Raw genomic sequence first — 11125 nt, 5'->3', positions numbered from 1 at the left:
TATATATATATATATATATATATATATATATATCCACACACACACACACATACACACACACACACACACACACACGCACATATATATATATATATACAATATATATATACATATACAAACATATATTTATATATATATAGAGAGAGAGGGGGAGGGAGAGAGACACGCAGACAGACAGGCTGACAGACAGACAGCTGTGTGTATATACATTATTTTTACATATTGCTGTTATATTTAATAGCATACTTACCTATATGTTTACGCAGTATAAAACTAACATATTTTTCAGTTGACATAGCTCCTAAGCACATATGAATGTTATTCAGCTTGACAAACCGACATCTTTTTTAAGTATAGTTGTAACCGCTAATGGTATAATAGCTAAAGAATAGTTAATATGCTACGTTAACCTGCTATAAATCATAGCCAAATCTAGCTAACGTTGCACCAGTTACATTCTTACAAAGAACGATGGGCGGAATTCTGGTTTAAGTACCCCATATAACCCCTCTGACATTTTAGTGCTTGGAATTTTCAGAAAAATTATGCAAATTTGTTTCTACACATAGAGATTCATATGATTATGAAAAGAACTTTTTTTTATGAAATCCATACTGTCACGACTTATACATTCATTATTCTGCACCTCACCCTTGTGTATAGGATATCAACTTAACCGATATCTACATGAAAATGCTTAAAAGTTTTCTCATGCATGTGTAAACATTTCAAGGCCCGTTCAAGTCTAATGTTTAGTAATTTATGTGGAAGAGGTGAAGAAAAAATGACGGCAGCGCTAAAAAGCGCATGAGTTCCAGCACTGCTTCCGAGAGTGGAAAACGCGTTTGTGCCAATGCATTGCTTCCGATGGAGAATACTATGAATGCAATCAAAGTTTAAATATGTAAAACTACATATATATCAAACCCCATCGTATATATCAAACAATTAAAAAGAATACGGAAACAGATACATCATCAAAGTTTGTTTTTGTTTTTTTAATTTTACAGTACATTTTTTCCATGCAAAAATCACATCTTTTTCCTTCTGTTCTAAACGGAATAGCTGTACCAATTTTATCGCTTCGAACCACGTTTGCTGAAGGACCCAGAATAAAGGTGCACAGAAGGATATGCTGGGTTGCATGTGCAACTGCATTTACAAATCTGTACAGCAGAAAGACGTGTCGGTCATTATAACCAAATAATTATACTGTACGATTAACTGTTAAATTAAAAAAAAAAAACTTTGATGATGTACCTGTCTCTGTTAAAGTTTTAGTGCAACACACTAAAAATTAATATAAACAGCCAGGCGGAATGTGATACCATAAAGGACAAATTCGATCGGCATTAAGTGTGAGTAAGGAAACTGAAGCACCTACATTGTGAGAAATAAGAGTTAAAATAATCTTAATTATGTAGGAAAAGCGCAAAATGTATGCACACATGCTAACATGTAAATCCACAAGTACAATTGTGGATTTTTTTTACTACTGAATATGTTACTATATTTATTTTAGTCGTGTTTGCATATGTCAGTATGTATGTGGTTATGTTTTATATCAGTACGTATGCACATGTCTTATTGTATCGTTTATGCATGTGAGAAATCTAACTTTCTATAAATTTATTAAATGATATTATGTGCGAAAACATTTTAGTACGTACGTAGATTATAGATACGTAGGTACGGAAAGACAAACTGATAGACGTAGATAGTACACACGTTGATATCTGTATATTTTTAAATGCCTGTGTACCTAACAATGTTTATTTGTATACTTACATTGTATACATGTGTGTGTGTGTGTGTGTGTGTGTGTGTGTGTGTGTGTGTGTGTGTGTGTGTGTGTGTAATCCAAATTGAAGGATTGGAACGGGTAAACTGCAGTCTGCATGTTTCTTGGTTAACTGGTCCTCTTATGTAATAATTATTTCTTGAAACTTTTTCTTTTTTTGTATATTCTGCGCTTCGGGCTTCACTATTCATTTCAACTCACATCTTCGGTGAGTTAAGTTTGAAATTCTAAGCGACGATGTAATATTCATTTAATTATGGTATTCTCGGCATAGTGATTAGCTGTGTTGAGTAACCCTCATTGAGTAATTATTACATCAGAGGATCAGTTAGTTAAGAAACATATGTAGCCTGCATTTTTACCCGTTCCACTCACTCGATTTGAGTTTTTATTCGCATTTGTAGCACCTCTAGTTTCTTACAGTGAGCTACATAGAAAGTTTCAGCTTATCGAATTTCCTCCTAACTTCCGTATGGGAAAAAACTTTGTAATCTTCGATGTCAATGAATTATTATTGTTCTTGATCATACACTATCCACTTTTGTTTAGCACCTGCCACAGACTGCTTGAAGCCTACAAATTTCCTGCACTTGGATCCCAGTGTCTTACCCTTACCCTGTGTGGTTAATTTGTTCCAGGAGACACGACTTAAGTCAAATTAACTTGTCTCTAGGCTAGGCTGAATTTACTTGTCTCTAGGCTAAACCGATAATAACCATTCCCATTTCTGTACTTTATTTATGAATGCATTTTCTATAATACATGGTTAATAAAAACCTATTTTAAGGTTACAAACAAATAATGTTTATTTTTTAATACAGTACAGTTAAAAAGAAAGTAATCTAAATTTACGAATACAATTTGGCGGTGTTTATCGTACATCGCGGACGCTTTATTTATGAATGCAGCTTGCAATAAGACATGGTAAAATAAATGCCTTTTTTAAGCTTAAAATCAAATTCAGTAATCATTATTATTATTTTGCAATTGTAAAAAAATAAATCATTTAAAATTTACCTACATGTATATAAAATTTAGTGGTTTACATCGCGGATGTAGATGACTGGATCGTCAACATCAACAGCTGACTCTGGCTGTTCTTGTTGTTCGATGCGCTTAAAAGACAGGTTGAGATTTCCTTGAACTGTTTTCTTTTCCTCAAAGATTACACTATAAGGATCAAAAGCTTCGTGACAAGCTTCCATAATCTTGGAAAAGCGTTGAGAATTTGGACCCAAATCCCCAAACATAGAAAGACCTTTTTCGATATATGCAAATGCATGCTGCATTTTCTTAATGGTAAAGTGACGTGGCTCAGGTTCGACTTCCACTTCTTTACTTTGCTGCTCGTGAAGCTCTATCAAATCCTCGTTTGTTAAGAGCTGCTTGTCTTTTTCAAATAAATCTGTGAAATCCTCCTCCTCCAAATCTATTTTCACTTCTTTGCTCGAAGTCCCCAAAGTTTTGTTGATGCCAACATTATCAAACCCCTTAAAATCATTCACGAATTGCGAGCATAGCTTCTTCCATACACCGTTCATAGCTGTGCTCTGTACACCATTCCATGCCAGTGCTATGTTCTGTACAGCCTTGCAGATATCGTATCTTTTCCAAAAGTCATGAAGTGTGATGGACTCATCAAAATCAGTTGCAGCTATTGCCTGCTGCAACGTACACTTCATACAGTATCGCTTGAAGATATTAATTATTCCCTTATCCATTGGCTAGAGAAGAGACGTGGTGTTGGGGGTTAAAATCTACGATGTATTGTGTGTGACCAGGAGCATTATCTAAGATAAGTAAAACCTTAAAAGAAATTCCCTTCTCCTGACAGTACTTCTCTGCTGCTGGGATGAAATGACTGAAGACCCAATCTTCAAAAACAACAACAGTAACCCATGCTTTTGAGTTAGCCATCCATATAACAGGGAGAAATGCCTTGAGTATGTTTTTCAGGACACGGTGGTTGTGTGCATGATACACAAGTAATGGCTTTAACTTAAAATCTCCTGCACAATTACCTCTCAACAGAATGATCACACGTTCTTTTTGAGACCTTGTAGCCTGGAATAGTTTTCCCCTCCTCATCTAATTGTATATATTTATCGTTACTTTTCATTAAAAAATCCTTTATATATATATTTTTTTATCCAATGTGCATTTTTGATTTTTTCTTCTTACTTTCCCAATATCTCTTCCACGTATAGTTTCTATTTTCCTTTTGAAACATATTTCTATTATACATACATACATACATACACACACATATATAAATATATAGACACACACACATTTATTATATATATACGTGTTCTTGTGTGCGCGTTAGTTTGTGTGTTTGTGTTTGCATGTGTGTGTATATGTGTGTATGTGTGTGTACGTGTGTGTACGTGTGAGTTTAGTCTGCGTCTATTCCGATATAACGGTTTCGCGACAGTAAGGACAATAAAATAACGCATACTTGTACTCCCTGAATAAACCTATTAGATGTTTGAGTACCATGAGATAGGTTATGCTTCCCCACACTTTTTGTGTCACATGCTATTTAAACATATTAAAATATACCGTATTTGGCAACCTGCGTGAGCTTGGTTTTTCTGTTCGCAATTAGTATTTGCAGTTTCACTTATTACTCTGTCTACAATAGGCTCTGTAATATCGATAGAATCAATTATTCTTTTTTTGCCAAATGTACTTTGAGAACATTGCAGTGGTTCCTTTATGACAATTTTTTACAAAGTGTATACTGTGGAATAGTCGACTTTTAAATGTGTTTGAATGTGTTTTCTGTTATACCGATGAAAAACAGTCTTATTCCGTCTTATTCTTATTCTGTCTGCAGTCTTATTCCGATATTACAGTTATCTTCATATTGCATTGTAGTCATGGATTCTGTGGCTATTATACAACGAATATAAATTATTATAGAAGTGATTAAGGGAACTTTTTTACATATATTTTTCTTGTCAAATGTTTTCCCTATTGAATAAATTATGAAGTTCTTTAGCTTCATAATTTATTTTGTTGATTAAGAAAAGAAGTATATGAATGGTGGTGTGAATCAGATTAATATTTCACTTTTGTAGTTATTTTTGTTGTTAATTGTTGTAAATAGTTTATACGCCTTCGTGCTTCTGAAGCAGGTGTGTGCGGGAGCTCAGTTGTGCTTCTCCTCCTGTGAAAAGCTGCTTCATCTGACTAGAGGCTGCTTACGCTATTATCTTTTGCTGTGGATGCCAGCTAACTGTCGTTAGAAGTTGAAATCTGAATATATATAGAAATTGATAGTTACAAAGCTCGGATTAAGTTGACATTTGGTTTAACCTTATATCTTGAATGTTTAGAGAATTTACTTTATATTGAAATATTTAAGTTAAATGTTTTTGTTTCTCCAAAACTATTTCCATGAAATGCACAACAGCTAAAACGTAATTGTCATAGCTGTAAGTCCTTTCGTCACATATGTTCTTGATATGGGATCTTCAGGGTTACACGATATAAGTTCATAGAGTTGGTTACAAAATAGTCATGCAAAGACCTACGAGAAAACAAAGGCTGGTACGTTGTCATTTGACGGTGTAACGGAATTATTTCAAATACCAGCTGGAGTGCTACAAGGACACACGCTTGTACCTTACCTGTTTGCAATTGTATTGGATTATGCAATGCGGCAGGCTATAACAGTGACGAAATCCTTGGTTGGTTTCATCGTTGACCAACAAAAATTGTGGGGAGTACCGACAGTAACCATCACAGACACGAACCTTGCAGATGATGCAGCACTCATATCTGAATAGTTCAAGCACAACGGTTCCTCAGCAGAGTAGAAACATCAGCTGCCAAATTTGGATTGCATACAAGTGTCAAGAAAACGGAATACATGTCTTACAACCTATCGAGAGCTGCTAAACTGTTTAAGCGGTTCCAAATTGAATGTGTTTGAAAACTTCAAGTTCTTAGGTAGTTACGTGAGAAGTTCGGAAGCAGGCATCAAAATCAGGAAGGAACAAGCATAAAAAACCTGTCATGAAGTAAATAAGGTCTGAAACTCCAGATTTCCTAGCGAATCAAATCAAACTTTTCATTGCAACTTTGGAATCAGTACTAATATATGGCAGTGAAATAACGAGACTGACAAAGAATTTATCAAATGGGCTAGATGGCTGCTATACAAGGATGCTACGAATGGCCTTAAATGTGAAATGATAGCAACATATGACAAACGAATGTTTTGTCATATCTTTGACCTGCCGAAAGTTAGCAGAAAGATCAGACAAAAACAATTGCGAATATCTCGTCAGTGCGTGCGCTACCCACAGCTAGAAGCACCCAAATTAATCTTGTGGAATCCATTTCATTATGATGTAAGAAGAGGAAAACGGCATCACATTTACGTTGACAACTTGATTGCATTCACTGCCCTGGAATGTACCCAGAACCATGAAACAATAATGTTGATGTTAGACCGTGAAAGGTAGCGGGTAGACTTTGTTGCTGCGGCCCGGGCTAGAACTCGATTATAATAAATAATAATAATCCTATGTGGTTACTGAAACTTAAATAAACTATTGACAAGTTTTACACAAACTGATCCCTATCGTCCTGAAACAAAAAACAAAAAACAAAAACTAATTACTTTTATTCTAGATATAAAATACACAAGAGTAAAAATGTAATTGTTTTAGTTATAAGGCCTTTCGTCATGGATCTACTTGATGTGGGATCTTTGAGGTTAAACAATGACAAACTTAGTGAGTGGATTACAAAACTGGATTTATGTTTTAACTTTGAGGAAGCGGGAGGTAGCAACTATCTCAGAAAATTGTCATCTACAGGGTAAATCAGTGTTTCCCAACCTATTTTCCCATCTCTAGGTCCTACAATTACATTCTAGAAAAAAGTACGCCCCACCGGTGGTTGAAAAAATGCAACTTTATTTTTAATATTTTTATCACAATTTAAGCCGACGAGCTGGCAGATTCGTTGGCACACCGGACTAAACGCTTAGCGGTATTTCCTCCATCTTCATGTTGTGAGTTCAAATTCATTGGTAATCACTGAATTAAATAAGCTACTTTTTTTAAGCTCAAATACGCTACAAACTTAATGTGTCAAATTTTCCTTTCTTCAGTGTGGAAGAAATAGTTAACTATTTAAGTTTGTACTTATCTGGTTCTGTCGATCAAACTGTCTTTAAAAGATAGGACACATTAGATAATGTAATCCTATGTACATGACATAAAAGTAGAAAATAGAAATCTCAGAGCCAGAGCAGTTTTCCTCATGAAACTAACCAACAAAGAAATGTAGTCCGGAATATATTTGAATAAAATGTAGGATTGTTACGGCTGAAACGGCTTTCATCATATGTCTGTTGAATGAGGATTGGTGTAGGCCTAAAAACACCAAAAACAATAACAATCCTGAATCAAGCGGAAATATTTTCGTTGCTATTCCATCTACTAGAAAATGCAGCCAAATTTCCCTCAATCAAATATTATTATTTTGGAAAAAGGACTGGTTGAGTTCTAGACATATTCTTAAATTGATTATCATTTATCAGTTATCATAAATCTAAACAAACTTCGACTAAATAAACTAGGACTAAACGACAACAGTTGCAATTTAATGAAAATAACAATGACAACAACAGCAGCAAAGACAGCAACAGCAACAATCTCTTCTGCTATACGTACAAGGCCTGAAACTTTGGGGCAGGAGATAAGTCGATCACATTGACCCCAGTGCTCAAATGGTACTTATTCATCAACCCCGAAATGATGAAAGGGAAAGCCGACCTCAACGGAATTTGAACTCAGACCGTGAAGACTGGCAAAATACCGCAGAACATTTTACTCAGTGTGCTAATGATCCTGTCGGTTCGCCGCCTATTGATAATGATAATAATAATAATAATTTCTACTATAGGCACAAGGCCTGAAAATTTCGGAGTAGGGAATAAGTTGATTAAATCGAACCCAGTGCTCAATTGATACTTATTTTATCGACCCGGAAAGGATGAAAGACAAAACTGAGCTCAGTGGAATTTGATCTCTGAACGTAAACACGGACGAAATGTCGCTAAGCATTTTCCCCGGCGTGCTAATGATTCTGACAGCTCGCCACCTTCCTTACCTTAAATATTGGCCTCGAATTTTGGCATACGTCCAGCAAGTTCGGGTGATGGATTAAATCGATTACATCAACTCCAAAATTCAACTGGTACTTATGTTATCGACCCCGAAAGAATAGAAGACAAAATTCGACTTCGGTGGAATTTGAACTAAGAACATAAAGACGTTCGAAATACCGCTAAGCATTCTGCCCGGCGTGCTCACGATTCTGTCAGATCGCCGCCTTAAATCTATATTAAAAAGTAACACAATAACTGTGCGTGAAATAACAGATATTTCGTCATAAATGAGATTATGATATTTATAATATATTCTTTTCTTTTCTGTTCTAGGCACATGACCCGAAATTATGGGCCAGTCGGTTAGATCGACCCCACTACGCAACTGGTACTTAATTTATCGACCCCGAAAGGATGATAGTCAAAGTAGACATCGGTGGAATTTTAACTCAGAATGTAGCGTAAGGCAAAATACCGCTAAGCATTTCGCCCGGCGGGCTAACGTTTCTGCCAGCTCGCCGCCTAAAATCTGTATTAAAAAACAACGAAATAACTGTACGTGAAATGACAGATATTTCGTCATAAATGAGATTATGATATATATGATATATTATACGATAACTGTTTGGCTAATAATTACAACGACGTGTGTATGTGTTTTTATAATCATAGTGACACGTGTGTGCAGAGAACGTGAGTGTTGACACGTGAACGCGTGTTCAACGATTGTTGTGGTACATAAATAGCTGTAAAATAGTTTATGTGCAGTCAGTCGGGTGTAACCGATTAAAATTGCTGATTATACCCTCCCCATTGAGATTTTTGTACTTGTAGTATTTTAGTTTTTTTTTCTATTACAGTTTTTTTTTCTCCAAAGAAAATACGAGGTCATAGTTAACGTGAGGAGCAGTGTGTGTGTGCGTGTGTATATATATATAGTCTTCACTTCGTTTTATTATTATTATTATTATTATTATTATTATTATTATTATTATTATTATTATTATTAGTAGTAGTAGTATTAAAGAGAAGCTGCACGTATAACACATATCTTAGAAGCAGCGCTGCAGATGTACCAACGCACACGAGATTAAAACATAGCCGACCTCACGGACTTTTCATGAGGAATTCCGGAAGGAGCTTCATGAGACCACTACTGAGACGCTTCCGAAATAAAAGAAAAGCCGTTGGAAAGCAGTTTATAGCAGAGACTCAATCTAAGAATATCTGAAGAAGAAATTGTATTCTGAAATATCATCGGACTATAGATAACTAGATTACAACAGGTATATAGTCCATTTTTTGTATTATAGTGCATTGTTGTACCATTCAAAACTTTTTATTCATTATTATTATTATTATTATTATTATTATTATTATTATTATTATTATTATAGTTTCTTTGCCAAATCGTCACACATACTGTGATCTCTTCAACGACTCTTTATCCCAAGTGTTTCCAAGATATAATAGATTAAGTAGAACAAGGAAGACACGTGGGATAAAGAGTCATTGAAGAGGTCACAAGATGTTTGTCGAAATAACTGACGAAGAAACTAAAATAAGAATAATAAAGCTGAAGTGAACACCAAGTATATAGTCCCTGTGTGTAACTGGCAAAATATGACTGCAAAAAAGAACCGGCGAAAACAAATTGAGGAGCAGTGGAGCCAGAAACCTCTGCATAGGCAGTATATACTTCGAAGTCGAAGATCAAGCAACAACCCATCAGTGGCTGAAAAGTTCAGGACAGAAATCAGAGACTGAAGGTTTCATATTGGCAGCATCAGATCAAAACTTGATTACAAAAAACTACCAGGCTAACGTTCTTCAAAACGGTTCTGACCCTAAATACAGATTCTTCGACATATTTGACGAAACAATAGCCCACCTCGTCTCGCGATGTCTTGTGCTGATACCAAACGAATACAAAAATCGCCACGATAGGGTAGGACAGTATTTACATTGGAAAATATGTAAACACTACAAACTCAACACTCCTGCTTACTGGTATGAACATCATCCTGAGCCAATCATTTAAGGTAAAAATGTCAGTATCCTCTGAGATTTTCCAGTCAACACTAACAGAACGATCCAGGCTAATCCACTAGACATAATTATTAAAACCAGGGAAGAAAAGATTTGTACACTAATAGATGTAAATGTTCCCACGGATAAAAATGTATCTGTCAAAGAATTTGATGAATTAAGTAAATATAAGGACCTGGAAATAGAAATACAAAAGATGTGGCATCTTAAAACGAGAACTGTTCCTGTTATTGTAGATACCCTAGATATGACAAAAAAAAAAAGGGATGTCAGAAACATCTACACAAGATCCCAGGAAAAACCATTTCTCAGAGAAATCCAAAAGATTGTACTGACAAGTACTACCCACATCCTTAGAAAAAAACTTATCAATTTAAATGTCCGTCTTTATTACATGAAGATATTTCACCACTTCCCCTCCCCAAGCTTTCAGTGATACTGTATCATCTGTTATCCTTTATTTGCCCCAGGACACTGGGTGTATCTCAGCAAGTGACTGTAAGAAACATGCAGATTAAAAGTAAATAATAATAATAATAATAATAATAATAAACAAAATTAAAATTTTATTACACAGTGTTATGAGTATCACTCAAAAACACTTAGGATCGATTGTTATTCATTCCGACAGAGATTGTACGTGATAAAAAAAATTAACGAAAAGTTATTTTTCAAATCAAAATAACATTTCCCTTAGAGATAAACTTACTTAAGAATCCTGTTGGAAATATATTACATAAAGCGAGGAATCTTTCATAAGTCAAACGCTTTTGCATCAATCGATGTATATTGAAAACATTGAAATATATTGCTTAACAACCACTAACCGGGATAATATTTTTGTTGCACCTAAGTAACCACTCTCTTCATTCCGATTCCATCGCATTAAAATTAAAATTCCGACGAATGATTCGTGACTTTATAGGGTTTCATTTTTATAGAAATGTGATTTAATAAATGTTTTCTCCTCTTGGAACAAAATTACATTTATTTTATAGATATTGGCTAATATTGTATATTTTCTTCATTTGTGATTTATATTTTATCATTTCGGCTGGTCGCATGTTAGTAACAAGATAGATAGATAGATAGATAAATAGATAGATACATACATACATACATACATATACATATACATATAT

General features: G+C 34.8%; 1 protein-coding gene across 1 annotated transcript; it reads right to left on the bottom strand.

The window, feature by feature from the left end:
* Positions 1–2835: 2835 nt before the first annotated feature.
* Positions 2836–3522, bottom strand: LOC106883155 (tigger transposable element-derived protein 1-like). The gene has a single exon (XM_014934072.1). The coding sequence runs from the start codon at positions 3520–3522 to the stop codon at positions 2836–2838; it is 687 nt and encodes a 228-aa protein (XP_014789558.1).
* Between the last annotated feature and the right edge of the window lie 7603 nt (positions 3523–11125).

The sequence above is a fragment of the Octopus bimaculoides genome, chromosome 16, assembly GCF_001194135.2.
Source record: "Octopus bimaculoides isolate UCB-OBI-ISO-001 chromosome 16, ASM119413v2, whole genome shotgun sequence".
Classification (NCBI taxonomy): Eukaryota; Metazoa; Mollusca; class Cephalopoda; order Octopoda; family Octopodidae; genus Octopus; species Octopus bimaculoides.
This window is presented reverse-complemented; position numbering and strand designations above follow the sequence as displayed.